At 35.9% G+C, this 26,152-nt stretch overlaps 1 protein-coding gene across 1 annotated transcript in view; it reads right to left on the reverse strand.

Moving 5' to 3' along the window:
• BLTP3B (bridge-like lipid transfer protein family member 3B) overlaps positions 1–26,152 on the reverse strand; it is a 53,881-nt gene that overhangs the window by 27,158 nt on the left and 571 nt on the right. The window contains exons 2-7 of the mRNA XM_084305900.1: positions 9,698–9,860; positions 8,622–8,660; positions 5,468–5,559; positions 3,794–3,983; positions 1,393–1,533; positions 685–855 (exon numbers count right to left, since the gene is read on the reverse strand). Coding sequence (XP_084162026.1) covers positions 685–855; positions 1,393–1,533; positions 3,794–3,983; positions 5,468–5,559; positions 8,622–8,660; positions 9,698–9,860 — 796 coding nt within the window. The remainder of the gene's footprint in view (positions 1–684; positions 856–1,392; positions 1,534–3,793; positions 3,984–5,467; positions 5,560–8,621; positions 8,661–9,697; positions 9,861–26,152) is intronic.

Genomic DNA, 26,152 nt, shown 5'->3' on the forward strand with positions numbered 1-26,152 from the left:
GGTTTACAGTCCCATCTTTTATCAGGGTATTTGTGCTGCTGCTTCACAGACAAAAAGAGATCCTCCCCACAACACTCACTAGAAAGACCAGTTGGTCCAACATGCTATATGCGCTGAAAGATGACAAATGTTTATGTAAGACTACTTTACATACAGCATAAACATAACATCTATGCCAGCAGACATGTTAAAAGCAGAATTATTTTTTCACCATGTATTCCAACAAGAGAGCTGCATTAAGTAAAGCTCTGATTAAAGCCTAGTATTTCAGGAACACGAAAACAGACTGGACCAGCACTTTAAACCATTATAGTAAGTGTATCTATTCATGCATTAAGGTTACTTTAGTGTCTCTTAATTTTATTTATTTATAATTCTTCATCAGAAACTATTTTAAGACCAGATTTACTAAATAATGTAATCAATTTTTAAGTAAACACAGAAGTCAAAATATTCTGTACATGAATAAAGAAACATTTTTTTCTTTCCTGTAATTGACATTAATACACAGAGTTTTGTAAAATGAAGTCTTTTATACTGCTGTGATCATTCAGGATTAATTCAAGATAGACAGTTGAATGAAAATGAGTAACTTGCATCCTCAAAAAAATCAATTAATGCAACTAAACACACTGTATTTTTAAAAACTTAATACTCATAAAGTGAGACAAACAGTTACCATACCTGAGCTGTTTCAGAAGCCAAGCTTTTTCTCTGCTCTGTTGATTTCTCTATGGCTTCACTAAGAGATTTGGCATACTGCACCATGGCTTTCAACTGGGAATCAGTCAAAACCCACAGCAAGTCATCCAGAATCAGAACCAGTTTTGATGCCACCACGTTACAATCCTTTAGCTATAGAATAAAAATATAGAATAAAAAGGCAGGTTTCTTATATCAAATTAATGAAAAAGACTGAATAGAACCCCACACTTCTTTAAAAGGAAGTTTCTCCCATATTGAATAAAATTTTAAATGAAAGATATTCTTATTTCTCTTACTAACTAAAAAGTGCCTATGATATATCATAGCATATTTATTTGTGCCTAACTTTTTATGTGCGTAGCACGCATTGAATTCTGAACTGTTTATGTAACCATAAGTGATATAAGTATCATCTGAATCTGGAGAGATTGCACAAGACACAACATCATAAATAAAGCTCTGGAGGTCAAATAATTTAATTAGCAGGACCTGTGGAATTTCTTCATCTTTAAATTCTGCCTGCAGTTATTTAAATTCTGACCACTTTTTCAGTCTTACTGATTACATGCTACAAAAAATTAAATTAGATTAAATTAAAAATCTTTACTATGTGCATATATTCATAGAGAGCGCAAGTTAATTATGAATTCATAAAATAATAGAAGATTTCAAAGTTTTCAAGTTTACCCTTCTTTTAAGTGTGACCCTAATTTTTGATTGGTTTGTAATCAGTCGAACTGGAGCACTCATGATTTCATGTTTAGAACTCTGGATTGCATCCGCTTCTATTCTGATCATCTGCCAGTTGATTTCTTTAAAAGTCAAAACCTTTAAACAGAGAAAAAGAGAAAAACACCTTCATGAAATACAACAGTTTACTTCCAACAAAGTATGTGCAGAAGCACATGTGGGTGTACGCATATATCTATACACACACACACGTCCTTCATGCAGAGCTATATGAACAAGTACATTTTACTCATTTATTCCACTTAGAGGTGTCAAGAATTGAAGCCCTGATCCCGCTCTTTACCTCCAAAATGTCACAGAAATGTCGAGTGAGTTCAAAGCAGGCAGAGGGAAGAACCAGCATTTAAAATATTCACACACACAAAAAAAAAATGAAGGCAATGAAGGCATAAAATTATTTCATGGTTTCTAGGTTGCTTTTGGTAGAGGGCAAAAAAGATTGTCTAGTGTGGTCTCAAAACACTAAATTCTAGTATGTAGGAACAGAGTCAGGAAGGAAGCAAAGCTACAAAAAAGTAGGGGGTTCTAGTTTTTTGTTTCAATTAAAGGAAGTTAAACATTAAGTGTATTTTAAGCCACACAGTCTACACAAACTTTCAAACCAGGAGATAGATTTCTAGAAGACAGTAGGCAAATGTAAAAATAACACAAGAACATCAAGTAGAGCTGGATATAGAAAGTCAAATATAGGGAAATGAGTGATTATCCAGTATCAACATGGAAAATCATCAAACGAACTGGGCATCAAGAGGAAAAAAAGTTAATTCTAGTTTCCCTAAAACTCAATCCTACATTACTCTTTGAAGAAAAAAGATCCACCAAGCAGAAGAGGAAGGGGGAAGAGTTTGTTAGGCACATGTCTTATTTTGCCGTTGCCATTCTCTTGTCATTCAGAAAACTGTACAGCCTATGTCCTGCAAATATAAGCAGAGACTTAAGTAAAACATACCCAGTTTGTCTGAGGAGGTACACACAATGAAGTAGAAAAGATGGAAAGGCATAGTGAAAAGCAGCCTGAAAAATACTGTTTGCAGAAAAGGAAAATATCTACCTCCAGAAGCAGTGTAAATAAAAATCTAAAAATTCTAAGGAGATTCCTCATTATGCTACACGTAGGTACAATATGATCTAGAAGCACTTCCTTAAAATGTTTTTAGCATAGATTATCTTTATAGTACAGTGTCAGTTTTGTTCTCTCACCATTTATTTTATCGCAATTTACCGCTAACAAATCACTTGCTACAGTTCCTACAAGTTTGTGTTTCCAGAACTCATTGAACTAAATGAAACGCTCCTCAAGGAAAGCACTATAGGGGAAGACTATTCCAAATCAAATTCTTCTTAAAAAGCATATCATCAAAAAATATAGCAATACAAAATTCCGTCTATTCAAACTTGAATTCTTCCAATTTAGACTTCATTAACACACAGATAAACTGCAGGAGGGACATGATGCAGACTGTCAGAAAAAATGCTTTTGAACTTAGTTTTGAGGTGTTTTTAACTATAATGTTCTCTGGGGGTTTCTTTCTCGATGTAAAAAGCAACTACCAGTCTCCTTATCTCTGAATAAACTCTGTGTGCTCAGTAATCATTAGCTCTAAGTTTCACCTTTTTTTTTTTTTTTTTTTTTTAAAAAAAAAAACACCTATATATTCAAGGTCTGCTGCATGTCAAAAGTAGTTCTCAATAGAAAATACAGCATCAGCTTGGCATTTAGTATACATTTTACTTCAGTTACATGGGAGAAAGCAAAAGAACGATGTACGCCTATGCAGCAGTTGCACGTTACTTTTCCCAGAGAGTAGCAAAGTATGTACTTTACTGCTATTACTTTTTTTAATATGTATGATTTAATTATCCCCAGAAAAATGCTCAACTCTTGCATAGAACCTTTATTAGAACTCAGTTTAAATTGTTTGAAGAAAAAAAATCTTTATTAGGATAGCTCTCACAAGCAAACAAATGACCAGCTAAAGCTTTAAAAGTGAAAAAAACACCAATTAGTTAATATTGACTTTTTCTTCCTGTATTCTTCACATCTGCTGTAGTTTGCATTTTAAAATGGTCAGAGTCTTGGAGAATGTAACAGTGGCTACATATGCTTGACCTTGTATTCAGTCTTCTTTGAACATCCACTTTGGGCACTGCTACAGACATGACCTTTGATCTGACTCACACCTACCATTTTTATGTCCTTGGTTCTTAGGGAACAGCTGAAACTACTGAGCGCAGTTTCTCCATTCCTGGTAACAGCATGTTTCCTAGTGTGCATTTCAACTACCTCCTCTTCGACCACAAAAATAATATAACAAAGTTAGCAAAAGATAATACTCACCTCTCCACGTTGCCCTTCTTGTATCCTGGTAAATCTCAGGTCAGCATGTTCCCAATTTGCATTTACACTATATATTCTTAGCTGGGAAAGTTCAAATGAAGCATTAAAGGCTTTTGCACCAATCCTTATTACAATGGAGTTCACAGAGACCGAAATTCCTTCTACCACTTTTTCAGCAAAGCCATATTCACTAGAAGGTGAAATGCCAATGTATTAATTACAAGCCAAACGAAATGTCACAAATTATATTTCTTAAAAAATTGAAATACAACATAACACAGACCATAAGTTCCTAATGTATTCTTTATCAGTTACAGTTTTTTGTTAAATATTTGACCCAATTTACACTAATTTATTCTCTACCCTCTGATCCTAATCTCAAAACAATCATTCTTTGAACAAAGAACATATTTTGGACAATGATCAGACTCCATGAACTATAACAATTAACACAACTTTACATAGTAAAATATGCATAAATTGGTATACTTATAAAAATAGATAAAAATTGCTGTGTTTGTATTAAAACAAGCTACGCTGTTATGTAGATATATTACTCTTCTTCATGTATACAAGAGTAATTAGTGTTGAACTATCTGACAGTTCCAATCTGGCTGGTATTTATCCCTATGAGCTAAGTTATACTGCCCATTAAGACAACTACCTTTTTATATGTAAAATAGTATAAACAGTTTGCTTTGTTTCATGCCACAAAAGAAAGGCATCCTAAATAGTCAAATTTAGGGACCAAATCAACATGTATTCCAGTACTGAAATAAAGCAGTTGCAATTAAATTTTTAGTAAAAATCTTAACCACTCTGAATGTTCTAGATTAGTGAATGGAAAACACTGTTTCATATATTCTTTTAGCATCTAAATTTATTTGGCTTTGGGTTTTTTTCTGCTTGTTTTAAAAGTACAGTTTATGTGGTTCGTCATTCCTTTGCCTTTTTATAACTTTCATCCTACACAGAATCTCTATGGCAATGATTTTCAAGCTGTACTCTGTACAAGGAGACAGACCCATGGACTACTTTTAAGTATTATACATAAGTTAAGTAAGAAAACGAATTGTATCATAGAATTCATTTCTCTATATATGGGTCCCTATGCTCACAGAAAAACATTTTGGGTCCATGAAAAGAAAAAGACTGGGGAAAAAATACTTCTGTAACGATGTCATCTTCCCACATTACCAGACATTTAAGCTATAATAGCAAGCATGAAATCTTTCAATAAGATTTGAATTATAAGATAAAGAAACTAGAACATTGAAATACCACACTAACAAATGTTAGTAACATTCAGTAGACAAAACACATACTCACACACCATTATGTATGTTTTCCAACTAAGTTGAAAGGCAAGGTATTTAAAATTTTGAAAATTAAAGACAAATCAAATGAGTATATTTTTGATGGAGTAGTTATACTTAAATGAAACATTTCTAGCAAGTTCCATATACAGTTTAGATGGTTTTCTCCAGACATAGGTTTGAAACTAAATAGTTCTATCAGTATACATACATAACTCCATCCATAAGTAATAATATTTTAGAGCTGCAACACTATATACTACAAGAAATACACAGTGGATCTAAGTGTTCTATACTAATTCAAAAAGAGAAATTAAACTTTTTTTTAGATCAAGTACAAGTAAGGATCATTGCATACCTCTGTCCTGATGCAGTTGCTATAGGAGAGGGTCCGTTAGGGGCTCGTGGCTCTTCACATGTGCTCATTTCCATTACAACTTTATCCAAGGACTTGAAAAACAAAAGAAAAAAAAAGTTGGAGACATAAGAGGTAACAAAGTAAAAGGCTGATATATGAAGAAGAAAAAGAAATCACTGAAAATGTTTTTCTAAATATACATAAAGACACTCTAGACCACAGCATTTTCCCACAAACTTTTGTGAAGTACCAAAATTACTTTTATTTCTTAAATTTGTTTATAAAGGTTTTCACATTTTGAGAATTCTAACATGCTGCCCCAGTTAAATATTTGCTTGTAGAATTCCTGATTCTATGTCATTATTTACCCATCATATTTACTTTGAAAAACAGCATTTTGAAAAGGGCGTTTAAAAAAAGCATTTTGATTTAATGCGTACTCATTTGGGTTTTCTTCCTACATGGTTGTTCTTTCAAAGAAATATTTAACACACTTCAAAAAACGTTAATGGAAAATATTTGAACCTAGTCCACTAAAATTCATAATAGTAGTGGAAGTTTAGTGCCGCGTCTTTAAAACAGAATCTGTACATAAAAATTCATTATATGACTCTTGGCTAATCTAGCGGAAGTATTTTATAGAAAGATACATTCTAGTATAACTTGCAACACAGCATATTCTAGTATAATTGTATGCTGTTATTGTATTTTTGGTACTTTAAGTGGGATCCTTAAAAAAGAAGCTGGGAATTAAGGGGATGAGACCCAAATCCTATTTTAATTGAAGGCTTTATTTAAATAGCAGAACTATAACACAAATTACATATAATGCATAATAACAGGGATGAAGAATAAGATGTGAATATACCAAAAGCAAAACTTTATTTCTGGCAACTGAATAAATCCATTAATCTCCTAGCTTATTCACAGTGCAATGTTTGTGACCTAAATTTTGTTATAAACTGGGAAGGCTCTTGATTTAAGGCTTATAGTTCTGCACTCTTGTGCCATTTCATGCTCATTAGAAACTCAACAGCTAATATTACGTCCCTGTCTAGCTCTGAGTTTATACCACCTCCTCTGAATTCCTCCATTTGCTCCCTTCTCCAGTGAGACAAAACACACCAAAAATCTTTGTCCTCAAATTACATTTTTTCACAGGTCAACCTGCCCTACCTACTGCACTTTATTACCACACCAATCACCACAATTCACTTGATCCACAAACTATCCTACTCTCGTCCGTAAAGTGAGAAGATCATGATCTTATCCATGATCCCTGGCTGCTACCTAGAAATCCATTAACTTCCTACTCCATATTTTCTTATACTTCAACATACTGTGAATACTGCTGTCTCAGTTAATGACTTGCTTTGCAAAACATCGGGGAGAAAAAAAAAAAAAAATCTAATCCCTTAGTCTGGGGAGGGACAGGGGAAGCAAAGGTTTATTCTAGTTATCCTACCATTTTGGGATGTTTGACCGTTCTTGTGAGGTTAAATTAAGACCTCTGTAACATTCTCCTTTGCTACACCTACACAATTCATGCAAAGAATAGCAGGGTACTGAATACAGAATTCTTTGTAATATAAATAAGACTTAATTACGAAGACCTGGATATAGACATCCGTCTGTTGTTTCCTCACTGGAATCTGTCTGTACTTTGATAGAGGAAAAACTGCTCCATAGCATCCACAGGTCTACAAAGCAATCTTCAAAATTTTAGTGCTCATCGCACAGAAACAGGAGGAGATATTGGTGATGAGCAAAGGAAATTTAATATTTGCCAGTATGTTAACAGATGGAGTTTTACAAAGGATGACTCAGTTCCAAGAAAGTACTTTTGGCTAGACAATTGGGTTCTAGCTACTTCCTATTCTATGCAAAAAAAGGATGCCAACTAGGGAATGTTAATTAAAATGTAATCAAAGTTTCAGTGATAAAGATATCCCAACCAAAATAGTGGAAATTCAGATGTAATAAAGAGCTGAAGTTGGATACTTAGGCCTTTACATTTGTCTTCCTTGAGAAGTCAGAAAGACTGTTGTACAATCTACCACTGAACAGTTATCTTTTGATGTCAGTTTTCATTTAACACATTTGTTCAAGAAAAATTTTATATAACAAAGTTGACTTTGAAAATCACCTTAACCTCAAAGATTACTAAAGTAAGTTCACAGCAAGCAAAGCAAACAGGCCTTGTTACTGTAGGTCAAAGTACGTAATCCTTAAGAATACCATGGCTTAAACTGCTTTCCTAATTTGGCAGTTGCATCTTACAGCCAAGGGGTTGAACCATCCCACTTCAGCATTACCGTCCTTTAATCTTTGTGTGTCAGGGAAAAGCGGCACAGGCATTAGTACATTACAACTAGGTCACCAGCAAATCCATCAAGTATTTAAAACAACATCTTTTTTTCCAAGTCTGATTCAGAGGTAAGGAATTAGAAGCAGATTCAAAAAGTCACTGTGTGTCTGGGAAACACAACAGTTAAAAGGCCTGTTCATTCCTAGGCAAGCCCAATTAAGAAAGTTTAACCACCATCAAGCAAATTACTTCTGGAGTTACCACATTTCTCAGTAAATTCGTTAAAGAGAAAAATAAAAAAAGTGCAAGAAATAACATTCATTCTAATTGGTTTGGAGTCCTCCATACATCTTCTACATCCTATTTATATTCAAGCTGTATCCTAGGGTGTTAGAGAAATCTTGTGAATGCTGTCTGTACCAAACTTGCCATAACTGGGATCACTGGATAGACTGCAGATACAGAACAGAAAAGTCCTCAGAAAAAAGATAGCTCTAACAGATAGGTAGGAACTTGTAAAAGTACTAGTTGGACAAATAACTACCCTTCAGATGAACTTGAGTTAAAACATAATGCCTGAGGATCTTGACAGAAATCAGCTAACAGCCAAACATTATAATGACAATGCCCAAAGGAAAAAAAAAAAAAAAAAAAAAAAAGATTAAATAATTACAACAGTATACTAACAAAAACATTATGGTATCTTGATCTGCTGCTACCCAGAGGACACTTCATAACTGTCCATTAATGTTTCAACTATTTCTAGAATCAGTTTGAGAGAACAGTATAAATATTTGAGGAATTCTGCTACACAGTTTATATTTAGGAGTTGCTCTCAGGACTCACCAAAGAGATGGGATGCGTTTTCAATTTTGTCCATGGTATCTGCAATGGAAAACATTACTCTAAGACAAAGCAAATATTAGAGATACAGCAAAATAAAGCACTTGCTTAGGATGTGGTTTAGGTATACAAATTGTAACTCCTGGACTCAAAAGAACATTACTTTCACATTACAAAGTTTATCTGAAAGTACTGTATAAGAAACTTATGCACACATCTCTTTCAAGTGTTAAGAAATAAACTTCAAAACCTACTGAGCTCTGGAAGGAAAACACAGAGGAGCAAAACAGAACCTGTCTCTTTAATACTGAGTTGTCAAACATCTGCTACGTCAACACTGCCTTCCACATTCTTACCTTTAAAAGGAAATAAAAATCTACATTTGCTCTCTTGGCCTATAAATAATTGCTTGTCTGTAACAAAGTATTAAGAACTAAAGTATTAAGTAAAGAAAGAAGAGACTGAGGAACTGCTAAAGTTTGACCAGATAACTTCTGTCAAAACAACCCATAGCTTCTTTCTTACTCTAAATGCAATAAATGTGATAATCTAGGAGAGGAGATACATTGCTTCAATTCTTTGCAGCCAACAGGATTAAAAAAGTGAAGTTGGCTAGATTTAGAGCGTTTTCACATCTCCCACAGAGACAGAATCCCTCAAAAAGATATTTTTGGAGATTGGAAGGGAACAAGAGGGAAAGCAGTAAAAAAAACAAGAGGGTGAAATAGAAAAAAATAAAACATAAAAAAGAACATAGTGAATCATTAAAGGATGCCAATTATATCATGGGCAAATATAAGCTTATACCTCTACTTCTATTTCTGGACATGCAGGAATATATTCCACACAAAGAAAAAAAATTCACTGCTTATTTTCACCATTTCTTTATGTATTTCATGCCATCCAAAGAGAAAAAAAGGGTGAGAAATTATTGCTAGTAACATTTTAGAGAAAGATGAAGCTGTTATCAGGTATTCACCCCAATTTTCTGTTAATACAAGCTTGTTCAAAAGTTTGCTGAGACAGAAAGGGAAAAAAAGATCTGGTTAATTGCCACTCCAGCATAATAAAACACTCACCCTAATGGATGCTTTATTGCAAAAGACTTTGTTTATAGCAAGCCATGTTGGAAGATCCAGCATGTTCTGAAGTACCTCTTGATCCAACTCTAAATTGGTCAGCTGGCCTTCCCCCTTTAACGTGCTCAGGTTGATCTTGTCAGGCGACAGGTTTTTGGTGAACCTAAGAACAAACATGCACCTTAAGTAAATGCACGTACAGCAAGTCAGCGCTGTCCTGCACGCAGCAGACAATTTACTTAAAGGAATGGTCTAGCACAGTGGGCAGGGGAGATGGAAATTATATTAGATACAATTTCACCCTGAAAAGAATTAGAACCATGAAATTCATGTTTGCTTTATCTCTCTAAATACATAGACAATTAAATATACGATGAGGCATTTCCTTACTTGTTCATAACCCAGAATGACAGATGTTTCGTTCAAAATACGTTAACTACTTATTTCAAACTATATAAAGTAGAATTGAACCCATTTCACTCTATTTTTTCAAAAGAAAAGAAATCCAAACCTCTGTAACATATACCGTAATTCCTGGAGCATGCAGAAATGACTGATAATTAAACTCAGGACAGATAACATAAGGGTACTTTTAAATGGCACCTATATTTTTATATATATATATATATATAAAATATATATATGTGTGTGTGTATACATGTATATACACACACTATGTATATATACACACACGCTTTGTATCTTGAAAAAGTTTCATTTATACTATTGTTTTACTCAGAATTTAACAAAGAACTTAAATTAAACATTTATATAAACAGGCACACAGGTGAATATAATATACTGGCTGGAAGCATGAAAAAAGAGTCTGATGTGCAAAGGCTAAAAAAACATAGCTATTTAATAGAGAAGACATGCAATAAATGTCACTATACTTAAAAGGTGCTATGATTTGTTTATACAGCAGTCAACTGTGTCAAATGGTTGCCATCCTTGTGAGAGGACACGACAAACTCATGAGCGCTCTGCCCTCAAGTCACCAACCATAGCATTATACCTACCACAAGCTAAAGATCGGCTGTATTTAACCACACCCACACACAGCCATGGAAATCTGTTTCTGCTCATGAGTGGGTCTAATTTTACAAGATTAGATAGAAGAAAATACTGTTGCTTGCAGTATTTGTCCCTTTGAGACATTTCCCACTTGGAAACTGCCCATGCTTGTATTTTCCAGGCAGAGCACAAAAGGGTTGCTCTGTCCAGAACAGCTGCTCTGGTGCAACCCAGAAGCCTCCTTTCCATTCAGACTGGTTTCTGTACAAAGTCCTTATTAAGTAAGGCACACAGGGGGAGATGGTAGAAGAAGGTGAAGAAGGCTGGCAAGCCTTTCCTCCTAAGAGTTTCCAACTGTGGCTTGAAAATTGGCTACCATTTTCTTAGCCCAACTGTTTCATTGCTTTCATGTGATGGTAAGCTTTGGAAATGCATTTACCTAACCTGACAAAACCAAAAGGCCTATTTACCACTTCTACACACATTCAGACAGACATCATAAACCTACAGAGTTTCATCTCCCTGTCAGTTTAAGCATGAAGAACTCTCAAAGACCAAAACATCTGGGGGTGGAGGGAGCACAGAAGCTTGTTCAGAATTTAAAGTTCATTTATTTTTATTTTTTAAACTATACCGTCTGAAGTTATCCAGGACATATTTGCAAATAATACTGGACATGCTGCTTATGGGAGAATAGTTGCAGTTGTTTCTGTTGGCTTAAAAAACAAATTAACCAGAGGAAATGAGCTTTGACTCAAGAATAATATATTTTAATAATTACAATACTAAAAAATATATTAAGATCAGACTACTGACAAATATATTTTCCTTGACAAGTAGTACTTTTAAGTGCTCCATTTAGAAACATTAAAATTATGTAAGCCCTCTGTTCCTCACATAGTTTTCCAGTTACCCTTCTTTCTTCCTTGTAACAAGAAAGAGTAAAGTGAAGAGCTGAATAACCTGCCTCAGTAAACCACCCTGTCAATAACCACAAAATATAAGGTCTCATATATCAGAAGTCATATTGACAAGTCTCATCCAACTTCTTAATTGAAATTCCTAAAATAAACAGTCCTAAAATAACTGAAATTCCTGAAATAAACATTGAACATTTTCAGTCACATCACAGTATCTCTCTCTACTTACTAGATGATAATCACCTTTAAAATAACACCAGTTTGTGATTTTTAAGTCACATTTATACAGCAAATGCAAAATATTCTGCCATTACATACACACATGGCTTACTGAGACTCTGATGCCCTTTGTAGGAACTCCCCTCTGGGTCCCTTATAGCTATGGCACAAGATGCAGCACTCAACCAAGACAGATAGCTGTAACCATCAGCTTCGTCTTTGTACTGCAGACAAATCACAGTAAAACCCAGAGGATCTACAGGAACACGTTTCCAAATTTCACAGTGAGAAAGACACCAAAATACCATCAAGGATGAGAATAGAGACAGTAAAGCTAATCTTAAGTTACATCCAACACTCTTGGACAAAATAAGAGCTGTAGCCTACCAACAGGGAGCAGAAGGACAGGGAAGGCAATATCAGCAAGCAGTGTCATTTTTCTTCCCTTTCAGCATAGCTTTTTTTTTTTTTTTTTTTTTTTTTTTTTTTAAATAATTCTTCTGAGTGCTGCTTTCAATTTTTCACCTTTCCTTGCAACCAGTGAAGGGAAGAATGCTCTGTGTGCTGCTTCATCTAGCACCAACCAACACAAGGGGATATCCACCTGGAAGTCTACACCTTTCATTTCAAAGATGAGAGAAAGGAACTTTAGTTGTGGAAGGTATTTCAGGTTTAGACACCTCTAACAGCTGATTTCTTCATTCCACTTCCCCAGCTGGAATGTCACTGATGAGCGAGCGGATGCTGGCGAGACAGTGGCACCTCCCCAAAATCCATAGTAACTTCATAACATATGACAACCACATCTGCTCTGCCCAGAGCCAGTTTTCCACAGAGGATGCCAACACTTTACGTTTCTCTAATAATTCCCTGCTCCTTCAAACTCAATTGTTCCACAGAATATACTTACGATTACTTAGCACTTTAGCACCATTTCATACACTACTTCAAATAACAGGAAACTTTAGCTTCTTATGGTGTTTTCTAGTTTATAAATAAATAATTCAAAATTATAAGCTGGCATATTTGAGCAGCTAGCCCTGCAAAACACAATGTGATCACACCAGTTCAAATTTACAAGAATTTGAAACTTCATGGATAATTTTTTTTTTAAAGGGACAAGCGACAAGAAGAACAGCATTTCGCATTTAAAACAAAATTAAAACATATAAAAAATTAACAACAACAAAATCCTCTTAGGGTAACTACAACTCTCCAAATGGCTTTGTTCTAGGATCCTACCGTATACCAAGCCAGGACATGCCCTGAAGGTGAGCCATGGACACACTGATGTGTTTCTAGTACAGGTTCCAGTGAACTTGCTGTAAGTGGGCAAAACCCATCACTGACAATATTGTTAAATAAAATAGATAAAATCTGAAACAATGTTTTAATACTATTAAATTTTAATTTTATTATTCAATTAAATGTTAGCAATATTTTTAAAACTCTGGTGTTAACAATGCCTTAGAGATGGTTTCAAATATTTACTATCAAGGTTTAAGAACACCACAGCATGGACTTTTAGGCTGGCAAATTACCTCTACATCTAAATAACAACTGTCTCTCTTAGCACTACAACCTGGAATGCTGAAATTGCTTAAACTTTGAGAACGTATTAGGCTATCATATTTACTATACAATTTTTATATAAAATTGAGAAGTATGTACCAGAAAGTTAGAACAGAATCTTGTTATTCTGAATAAGCACCCATCAGAAATATTTGATAATGTTTGATATAGTGAACATGTTAGACAGAAAAAAAAAATTAAAATTCTCTGAGCTTTCCATGTAATTTCCTGGAACTAACAATGTAACCAACTTCATGACATGCACACACCCTTCTCTCTGACTCAGCCTGTGCAAACAGCACCCCCCCATCCCGTCTTTTGGTTTTCAACCTAGCGTACGTTCCTTAGAACAACTTAGTTAGTCCTTAAAAACTGGCTCAAACTGGGAGCAAAGGCCAAGACAACTGGACCTTGTCTCTGCATAACATCATCCCTTGAGCTTCCTTTATGAGGGAACAGACAGTGTGGGTAACCCCTACTTGGTGCTAGAAATGAATCAAGGAGAACAGAGGAAAGCAAAAGGAAAGGGCAAGAGGAACAGAAATATAATAAAGTACACGGTTGAGTTTAACAAGGGTTTTTCACACATTATTTTGCTGAGTTAGTAAAACATCATTGTTAATGAGACAATACATAGTTGGCTTGTTAATACCACAAGCTATTCTTAGCAAAAACGTTTTCATTGATTTAGCTTCAATTTAACAAACTATCCTTCCCTTCTCAGAACATACAATCTGAAGTTCGGATTACTACATCTAATAGCATGAATTTCAATCCAGTTTAATATTCAATTCTCTAAGGTGATAGATTAATGCCATAAAATATCTGACACTTTAAATGCAGGAATCCTGAAATACAAAGTTAATACCACAAGCAACTTGACAAACCCCTGAGCTGCGTGACACACACAATTAATATTATTGTGCAGTTAGACAGATGGTTCAATCTTCATTTTACAGACTATTGATTACGAGTTCAATGAAAAGCATAAAAGGTCACAAAATAACAGCACAGTACTAAATAAATATATGTGCAGTAGTCAGGACCACAATGAATAGTAATCTAGAGGTCTCAGTAAAAGAACAGGAAACCCATACGGAAGATTATTTTTTCCTTGCCCAAAATATTTATATTCTGAAGTTTTGCTTGGACAAGAAAGGCTTGGAGTTCTGAATGGGATCTCCACGTTGCACACAGGAAAGATGGCCAAGAAATGAAGCTAGGAAAAAATACAGTGGAGAGGACAGGGGAAGAAGCTATTCTGAAAGGATTAGCTCATGTTTTGTAGAACTGAGCCCACAGATTACGTGAAATTCAGAGCAGTGCTCCACAAAGGTTTGGAGAGATGCCTTGTCACGTTCAATGAACAGAAACTCCGACCTCTAGATTTAATACAGAAATTATGGAAGTCTGAATCTCATTTGAACATGGGACACTCAGATGTTTTGCTCATCTACTGAACAGATAATCTGTTCCACCTGGCTCTACCATATGTCCCCCCTGCCTTTTAAATAAAATTCCTCCAGTGATTTGATCCTACGTATATGCCCTGATCGTGACAGACTATTAAATGTTAATATGAGCCACATGTCTTGCTTATGTCCTTACTATGAACCAGAAATCCTTTAGAAGATACATGGTTCAAAACAACAGGCTCAGAAACAGGGCAGCATGTCCTAACAAGAACTGGCAACTGTATCAATAATAAAACAGTAGGAACTCACCAGAAAGATTACTTTCTTCCTGTTCCACCTGGCCAAACCAAGTTATTAGATCACCAAGAAATTCAATATAATTTCTGAAGCAAGAAAGTCTTTTTTTTTTTTTTTTTTTTTTTTTTTATTATTGTAGTTCAGTGGAAAATAAAGGTTCCCATGACTCTTGGTAGAAAGGAGGTCTACCATTATCCTGTTCACTGTACCACTTTAAATTTTAAGACTTAACATTAAAGTGAAGAGGGAAAGAACTAACTCTGTAAAATCTTAAATAAAAAAAAAAAAAAAAAAAAGGGATCACCACAGCACTTACTGTTACGAACAACTTCCTTGTGTATTTGCATGTGTATCTCATTTGTAATATTGCAAATCAAAGTTGATTTCCATTAACTGCTCTGATCTGAAAAACCTTTAAAGCCCTCCCACCTTTCACTAAGTCACAAAAAAAAATGTGTCCCAGCAAACAGCAAATAACCTGCTGCAAGCGACATAATTTTCTCTCGTATTTTATCTAGTGTAACCAGAAGCAATAAATACCAAAGTCTCTCAGGGACAAAACATCACCTGCAAACACTAAGCTCAGGAGCACTGCTATACTTTTCCTCATGACAGCGTATCATTGGTTAAGTCCAAAGTACCAGCATGCTTAGATTTACATGGCAGCAAGTCTTAGATGAGAAAAGACAGACTCCCTAGATTAAAAAAAACAACTCTACATACCAATAATGACCTTCACAATGACCTTCAGAAGAGTTCTTAGTAACTGTCCTTTCTTGACCCATGTATGATGAGAAGGAGAAAGGATAAGAGACTGAAAACAGTTATTTAAGCATTAAAAAGGTTTAGCTGCCATTGAGGCAAAAGTGTCATCTAAAGAAGACAGGCTTCACAGATGCAAAGTGCTTGACCTGTACTGAATACAAACCACAAGCTTCTGTAGAAACTGTCCATGCAACAAGATTAGAATCAAGCAACTTTATCTTTTCTTTGTACTTAAAAACAAAAAAACACAAAAAAAAAAAAAAAAAAAACCTGCAATTGAGATGTCACAAAAGCTGGTACAGAAATTAAGTATACATTAAGTGGCTTAAGGTTAGTAGAAATTGGTCAGACTACAAGAGCACCACGTAATAAGCCCAAAGAATAAGCAGAAATATAAAGGTAGTGGAAAAGGTAGTAGATTGTGAGTAACAGAAACCTTTGAGTGAATTCTGGCTGTCCTAAGGATGTTCTATTTTTAACACAGTGCATCACAGAAGTATTTCACCCAGAATGAAATCATTAACTGTGGTTTATGTAAGATTTGGAGTAAATGATTTTTTGCTCCAGAGAATGAGTTAAAATGTGTGATATTATATACAGGTAACATTAAAGTCACATTCATCAAGTCCTCAGAAAACTGACCTTCTGCAGAACTCAACAGATCAACAAGCGGCTTTGCAACAACAGCTGACTCATTGATGATGCTAAATACTAGATGTTGGAAGATAAAACCCAGTAATTTCCATGACTTGTAAATGAAAGGGGTTTTTGTTTGTTTGTTTTTGTTTTAAGAAAATAAAATTGGAAGATAAGAGAAAATGATGAAAAACTGTCTGACATATAAGAAGGTTCAAGTACTACTATATAAAAAAAAATGAATGGGAAGTAGCACTAGATTTCACCATAAAATATGATAGCATGCCCTCATTTTGGGTAGAACATTCATTTCTGAAAACATTAAAGCCAATTTAAAAACTGATAGAATAAACAGAAAAAAATAATGATGAAGTAATGAACACTACACAGAAAGTTAATTGGGTACGCATTTATCAATGTAAGAACAAAAAAGACACACCAAGCCAAAAGAGAATGCCTTTAAAACCAATAAAGGGAAACGCTCATTACAGAACATTTTAATGACCATGGACCACCAGGATAGAACACAGCACCAAAATCAAAAGCTTAGTAGAATTAAAAAAATAATAATCAGGCACTCGTGGTAAGATCTGTAGGGAGGGGTAATACCTTTTATGCCTTCAGCACAGTACAACTGACCAGACATACACTGATGCATAAACACTTCAAGTTCTTTACTGAAGAATGTTCACAGTAGAGTAAGCTGAAAATAAAAACTTGTGAGAATGAATTTTAATATTTCTGGACTAAAACCCACACACAAAAAATGACATTCTCCCAATCTGCACCACAAAAAGAAAATGGCCATAACACTGCAAAAAGCTCACCACCACTATTAGCAGGTAACCACAAGGCAAGTCTACAATGGGCATAATTTTGATGGTCTCAGAGGCTATCCTCCAGCCTTTGTCCAGAAGTCATCTGTATTGGCAAGGTCGTGTCGTATGTGGATTCTCAAATACCATACACTTTTCTGCCAAGAGGATCCTATCAGTGAAGACACTGTAAGGGCTGCCATTCCCTATATTCTAAATGGCAACACGAACTGCAGCAGCTGCACCAACCTGCAGGTTTCTCAAGAACACCTACCATTGTCTGTCTATAGTACCAGACTGGCACCTCCTTCCACCCACTGACAACAACTTCTACAAGAGAAGAGTCTAACACCTTTATCCTAATGCCCTTTTAGAGGGCATTCCTGCTTGCATACCTTGCCCACACACACACCAGATGTGACCACACCACCACCTGTGACCCTACAGCTTCAGGCAGGACTTTTCACGCTAAGAAACACAACCTGGAATATCTGAACGGCTCTTATCAGGCCTTTTGACCTGTCATAGTCTAAAGACAGATCTTCTTTCCCCACCCCTGACCAGGCAGATCACTAACTGGCATCCTGACTCAGCACCCAGACCATGCTTCCCCGACCTGTCGTGCCATCCCCCTTATCTCTCCCGTCCTAGAGGGTGGGTGCCTGAATATTACATTTACTTTTCTGATGCCTCCCAAATAACCGCTTCTATTTAATTGCTACACAGACAGGCTTCGGCATGGACTCAGCTGCCTTCCCAAAGACAACTTCATACACTCAAGGGTGCTCAAAGTCCCATTTTTAAGTCAACGCTTTCTCAAATACTGACATTCCCACCAACTCTCTTAACAGTATATAAATCTCCCCCTAATTAGTTCTGTAATAATACATACAGGAAATTATTTCCTTCTATTTGTAAAGGAAGGTATTGGTTGTTCTTTGGGTACAGATAGAACTGAAACAGCTGCTGTCATCAATAGCTATTAGATAATTATATGTCATGCAGCAAATCTGCTCAGAAATAGCCAAGCATTGCACAGAGATGAGGAGCTTTCATTGCATGAATGCTAATCACCTTGTATGTAAAATATTGCTCAATCTTTCATTTATGATAAAACCTCGCACAGACCAGTATCAGCTTCTCTATTCCACGAGCTTTCTCATGCATCGTTAATCATGCGTACAAACGGTCAATGCCATCAAAACCAAAAAATCTGTTTCAAACTTGACAATCTTATACACAACAGACTTTAACGTGTACGTTGAGTACAAGAAAACAAAATCCTTAATATGCCAAGACACATCTGGGAAGGTACATGCTATTTCCATATTGCAGGCAGCAAAAATAACACATCACGTTGAGAATCTGTTGATAGTTGGTAACTGCTCCATTCCAGTCAAAACACAAGATTCTGTAACTAACGCACAGAAAAGGCACTTGACACAAAATAATTTTATAAATTTAAACCAAGAAACAAGAGTGCAGCATAAAAGCATGACACCATCTGCCTTCTGGAAACTGCACCATTTATTTATGTAACATTAGCAGATATCTTATTAATGCTAAGCGATCAGATTTTACACCAAAAAAAGATTTTTCAATACAACATAAACTATAAGACCTATTTTATTTTTTTAAAAAATCAGCTATTCTCTTACATAAACCAGGATAAAAGCTGACTGATCCTCCAAATATATATATCAATAGAAAGAAAATAAAGATTAAGTTAAACAAAGGAAATAAGTAAGTGAAAACAATAAACAGCAAATGTCAAGTAGCCTGTAGGTATGGAGATACACCTAAAAGATTACATTTAGAAATTACACATAAATATATGTTTATAACAGGATTGCTGTTGTACTTCCCAAGTCAGTTTTGTAAATTTAGTATAGGACTTGTTTTTAAACACACGTACATAGCAAGCAATTACTTTTTGCAGAATCATAAGTTCCAAAAATAAAAGAGAGAAAACCCAATCAACATTGTATAGAATTCATTTCAGTCCCAAATCCGTATAAATACATACCACCTCTTACATTTAATCTACAAAGGTGGGAGAGGGGAAGTTACCTGAGGGCAAGGTATTCAGACAAAAGGCCCCTATTCCTGGTGAAAGCAAGTGGTCAGTTGCCACGGTTTCTGAGAAGCTTCTGGTGCTCATTTTGGTAGTAAGGATATTCACAGCAAACCAATCTCCAGCAGGGATCGCTGCAGGGAACGGGACACAGGGGACACACAAGGGAGCAAGTTCAAAGGGGAAAAAGGAGTGATACAATAATGTAAGAGATTTTTAGCTAAAGAGAACCGCAGTCACAACAGTTTGCTATACATTAAGACATTCTGTAACTGAAAAGGAAATAGAGCTGTATGAAGTGCTACATTCCCATGAGAACATCCCTTACTGCCTGATACTAAGATACTGCAGCTGTGTTTAAATGAACAGCTTAAGTAGAAAAATTCAATCATGCGGAAAAGGATCCATATAATACTGCCAGGCGGTTTCAGAGACACTCAGTAAGTGTATTTGGAATGTGAGAAGGCAGCTACCCTGGAGCTGCAGCATGTAAGAGGCTGTTAGTGTATTTTGAAATGCGAGACAACTTTTCAGTTTTATTTTGCCTGAGATTTCTCAGCCCACGTTATTTGTTCCCATTCAGCATCTCCACTACACCTGTTTAAAAGTCACCTTACAGAAACGTGACTCTACAGAGATAAGAGAGCAGGACTCACTGGGTTTCATTCTGTACTTGTGGCAGTGCGACAAGGACCAGCACTTCCTGATTTCACAGGGTTTGAAACTGTACTACATTAAGCCTCTCAACATTTTAAAAAATAGAATATTTAACTTAACAAATTAAACAGCAATGGAAGAAAAGAAATGCTTTGTTAACTGTCCTCACTTTGAAAAGATGCCTCAGACTAAATATAACTAATACTTACACTCTATTATTGCAGGGACAGTACAATCCCAGCCCTTCATAGGCTATCTGTTAGGATATCTGAATGATGTTTAAGAGATTTATCACAGAACTGAATTACAGATATGAATGTAGTAGTTATGAATGACAATTCTTCTACAGTCTCCAGATCCCCAAGCAATGGGAGCGGCTACAATGTGAAAATTGTGGGTCCCACGGTTGCTTCCTCAGGAGTCAGATGAAGAAGCCAACCAGTCTGAGAAAACAAAAGCTCTGGCATTCCCAAGCTGTACGGTAGTTGCATGGCAGAACTGCCACACGATTTGTGCTGGGGTCCTGCCTCACACATCTAGGCGCAAGGCTCCTAGATCCACACTAGGAAGCCTGAAAGGATGGAAAGCCACAGCCTGAGCCGGAGCTCTTGTACTTCTTACATTCCTCTCCTGATTGTCCTAACAAGAAGATGATGGAATGAAGAGATCCAAACTTTGGTTAGCATCAGCTCCTCAGAGGTGTACAGAAGAACTGCAGGACCTACTGTTTAAGAAACCTTGATTCCCCAGCAACCTGCCAAAAATTAGGTAGGTATTTCTCACATAATTAGTTGTTAGCAATTATTCTCATTATTTTCAATAAATAGATAAATAAATAAATTCATAAAACAAGTTAATTTGTGTAAGCCTTCCTAATTCTGTTAGTGTTTCAGCAGAAATCATTTGATATCCTTTGCCCAGTCTGCTTGTACAAGAAAACTGGAATTAAAACCAAATACACTTTAACAATCACCTTCTACTCAAAGTTTTGTACATAGTTTTATACCTCTTTGATATAAAAAACACTAAGGCTTCAGGAGAAATACCAAATGTTAAAAAAAAAAACCACTATGCATTGTTTTGATTCTTCCCTACTGCATACTTGTTTAAACATAACAATTTTATTCCCCACAGGCATTATTTAAATACCCTTCTTCCTAAGAATGCTTTGCACTTGTGTATCAGCTGCTTGTACATGAAGTAATCTTCTACATCATTTTAATTCTGGAAACCTATTTCCCTGTAAGCCTGTTGTGAGAATTGCTTCAAAGGAAATGATCACATACTATGCAACTAAAATGCTACTGATTAATTCATGGCGATTCTGTAAATGCATTAATTTTTAATATGTATACACAAGACTTGTCTGACAAACAAAACTTCAGCAGAACTTTAATGGTACAAATGTCTGCAAAATCACCATCCAGATTTATAATGCCTTTGCAAAAAACTGATATAAAACAAACTGAAAGTTGGAAATAAAATTCAGTGAACTTATTTTATTAGCCCAAATGCTCCTGAAGTCTCAAGAGATTTTTATGAATGGGGACACACAAGATTTAATCATTTATATCTTAATATTAATAAATGTACTGATTAAGAACTCCACCAGCAAATAGATTATTGCAAGTTTATCTCCAAAATAAACTTTATAAATTCAAAAAAAGCACCACAGCAATTTCAGTTCAGCTTTTTAGATGACATTCTGCTGCAAAAGCTTAAAACACAACTGTGAAGCTACTAATAAAAATAGAAATGAAAAGGGTTTTTTTGTTATTGAAAAAAATACATTCATTGATTCTTTTATATTTATCAGAATACTACCAACAATTCCACACAGGCAAAATCGTTTGCATGAGGTCTTCACTTAGAATCATAACAAAATTTTACATTGTGCTGTATTTCTTAAGTTCCTTTATGTTTGAAATTCAATACTTTTTGTATCTTTCTGTTTTCTTCCGCCACCCCAAGCAGTTTTGCTTTACTGTCTGTTCCATTTTTTTCAGACTCGATTCTTTCACTAGGTTCAGCAGCATGAGGTTTGTAATAAACAGATAACACTTTCTGTACACATTCAGATTAAATATAGACTTATTCAGAACAATGCAGATTGTTCCACCCACCTACGTTGTGCTTTGAAGTCCTTCCATATACTACATAAGCCAATAAAGTCAGTCATGTAGAAAACATCCTGTAAATCCTTCAGTGTAAGCAGGGAAGGAACCTGTTTTATGCTTATTCTAGGGAAAGTACATGCTTTGTGTTTTTTGGCTGGCTAAAAAAATGGGGTAACTTTCACAAAACTGCAGTAAGACAGAAGTAGGATATTCAGTAGGGTGAAAAGAAGCACACGCCCCTTGCTTCTTATGCTACTAGTAGAAGTTGGAAGTTTCAAAGGTCATCCAAACAACTACAGGTAATTGCTTACAAGAAGAAACTACTCCAAGTACGTAACCCTGCTACACCAGTAGGTTCAAAAAGAAATAACCCCAATCTCTTGGGGTGGCAATGTGCCCCGCCAAAGAGGTGTATCTCACGGGTACCGAGCAGAGTGACGCACAGGTCAAATATTAGCCGGGACTGATATCGGTGAGGCCGTACCCGCTGATGCGATACCACTGCACACAGCAGGATCAACCGATCCCTTGGATCCGTGCAATCCTTATGTCACTCTTTGTAGAATTAATCTTCCTAGGCATTTTAGGATGATTTTCCAACTATGTGATGGATAAAGTTATCATGAAACATACTGCAATTTTCTTCTACTGAAATCTTAGTTTTGCATCCACTGCTGCAGGCGAGCTAAAGCAAGTTCACCCAGAACCTCAGATACTGCCACGAACAGAAAGTGACCTGGATTTCTGCCACAAACGTTTTTCAGCCACTTAAGATTTTTCTTTGTGTGCACCTGTGTAAAAACACCAAATATGTAGGACTAAAACAAAAAATGTGATTTTCTTTTTCAAGTTGAAGTATGCGCTATCATTGGCAAACTTCAGATTTAATATGCAATTAAGATGAAGAATATCACAGTCAGTGGGGCTAATTTCATACAGAGGCAAGTTTAGAAGCTTTCCTTCATGCTTCTCAGACTCACACTTCAGTAAAAATTCTTTTATAGAAAGGCATGGATCTTGAAGACACACAGAGGTCTCCCTATTAGACCACAGGTTAGCTAGAAAGGAAATTTTAGTCAATGATATTAAAAGACAAAAAAAAAAAAAAAAAAGTCTTATACAAGCCTGTGTCAGCAACTCCTGATCTCTGACAGTATTTGGGATCTGAACAACTGAAGAGTCAAACCCTGACAGTGATGATGACCCCTTTCTAACTACAGGTAGTACAACAGGCACACTATTGGGATTGTGCATAGTGAAATCTAGAGTCCTGCTGGCAATCTTTAAAACCTCTGCATTAAACACTTGTCCACAAAGTCTAACAAAGGAAAAAGATGCAAAACTGGAAGCTATCTGCTTATCACAGCAAAGCAGTCCACAGAAAACCTTGCAAGAAAAGCTGCTCTTTAGCAAGAAATCTCTCACCCATGAAAAGACACTATGGCACAGGTTAAGATTCAATGTGTATTTCAGTTCATTTCATTCGGATAAAAAGCCTGACAAGATGAGTAAGTGATCTCAAACTCCTAGCCACAATGTTTCATTTCTACCTTTGTGAAGGATATCACCATTATTCAGATATACTTGTTTCACTGGAGGGCAGGTAATGTTACGAAACAAAGGTACTCCAACATGCATGTTCGCCAGAAAAGTGATCCCACCACAATAAGCAGCTGACAAAAATTCAAAGCACCTAGCTTTCAAACAGCAAACTCATCTCTTCAGCTTAGTAACCCATGCTTAGTTTCAAATGCTGTATCAAGCAGCATATAATCCAAATAACAGAAAAATGTAACTGTGTTCCCCTCTTCCTTCCTTCTCCACATCTTCTTCTGCAGCCTTGGAGAAGAGCAACACATGTTGAAGGCAGTAGACAGAGCTTATACTTGAAGAAATTTCTAAAAGACTGTAATAAAACTGAAGACTCATCACCAGAACCTGAAAGAAGATTCAGATTTTTACAAAACTCTGCATACCTTGTTTCTAAGCTGCAGGACAGTATTAAGAAAACTATTTTACAATCTAAAGAGCCATTTAGGTATCAAAATGTTTTCAGAATCCAGTTTGGATCTCCCTCTTCTTGTTTTCAGGCTTTAAAAATCTGTATCATATATAAGAATTTCCCCTAGATAACAAACATAGAGTAAGGCTGCTTCACACCCCCAGTGTCCATCAGTTCATCTAAAAGCACCGTAAAACTGAATTAATGGAAGCTTCAATAACTGAATGACACAAATTATGCTTTTAATTTTGCAGACGCAAAATCCAGATGGCTGTAAGAAAGCTGAAATTTGCTAATGCATGTGGTGACAGATATTGCAGCAATCTCTATAAAAAATATTGCTAAATCAATATCTGTGGGGGGGATTCAGCAGGGAAGGACAATAAGCCATCCAGAGGTCCCTGCCAACCTCAACCATTCTGTGATTTGTGACAAAAAAAAAAAAAAAAAAAAAAAAAAGGAAAGCACAGAAACCTGTAACTGAAGGTAAAAGATTACGTCTCTATTTGTTCTGCGAAGTACAAATTACATTTCGCTTTGTTCAAAGAGCAATCTAATCACCAAAACTGGAATACAAAGAGAGGAAACAAAGATGAAAATAAATCAAGATAACTGAGTAATTCCTTCAACTTTTCCTTTATTATACATGGACTTTTTCCAGTACATTTCAATCCTGACAGTAATATGTCCCTTGGTGAAGATGACAAAAAGGCATCAGTTTTGAGGAACTATGAGAACTGCAGAACAGGAACCAATATAGTAATAGAATCTGAAGTGAAAGTGTCTTTTGGCACCCTCTGTATTACAGGAACTTCCTTATGCCTTTGGCTCCAGACTGATACATAACAATGTGTGAAGCCTATGTTAACCTCAGCCTTATAAAACCTAATAAGGAAGGAAAACCTGAAATAGAGAATAATGTCATGATTTTTGTTGGGGAAAAAAAATAATCCTTGAAATGTAAAGAGCCACCTGAATTTGTTCTCTGGTGTAACCAAGTTCTGCAATCACTGAAGCACCAGTTCTGCAGGGAGAAAAGATTATCTGATCATGTGCTTAAGAACACCCATAATAAGGGCCTTAATAATAAGGTCTGTCTTTTGCGATGTTAATGTTGGTGTAGCCTCAATAATTGTGAGCCTCAGCTTTAAACTAAAAACCTCAGATCGTTAGACATATCCCATAAGCTTTTCAAAAATGCCAAAACTTATAGCAATCAGTTAAGGTAGCCTTATTGAATAAGCGTTATCACATCCCACAAGAAAACACACAGATTCATCAACATCAGCAAGTACTTAACACTGCTTTTGAAAGCTATTTATTTCACAAACTAGACAAGGGCCAGCTCACGTTACTCGTGCTCAGTTACTAGACACGTTTTTTACTTTAACCTGTAGCATTGAGACCAGTTCACTTCCCTTCTGGTACAGCTTACTAAACGGCGCTATAGGAAGGGAACTGTATCAGTGAATTGAGTTCAGTGATTTCCTGTATGCCCGCTCAAGGCAGATGACACCTTCGTCCAGCATTCCCATTCTTGCAGTGCTCGGTTACTGTCTTGCAAAAACAAGACTTCTGCATCAGCATTCCCAGCTACGAAAGCTCACAGACAGGGCGGAGGACAATTACTTCACTGCTGTTTGATACATCATCTTTAAGGGACGGGCAGCGAAGGGCTTGGAATGGGAATTGTGCCTTCCCTGTGCACCGTCGGCACAATTGCCAAATGGCAATCTGGCATTTGGTTTTCTCTATTAATTAACAGTAAGATAAACGCATTTGAAATACCGTAAAAAATAGAAAGAAACATTTAAAAAGGCAAAGTAGTATGGGGCCAACTTCTCAAGCAATGCTGAATTTATAAAAGTAAATCCTGAGGAACAGCAATGCTGCAGTAGTGTGACAGATGAGGCACCTACTGGGCTTTTGTCTTTCTTTACAAACGGAAGAAA

This window comes from Netta rufina, assembly GCF_964035555.1.
Source record: "Netta rufina genome assembly, chromosome: 1".
NCBI lineage: Eukaryota > Metazoa > Chordata > Aves > Anseriformes > Anatidae > Netta > Netta rufina.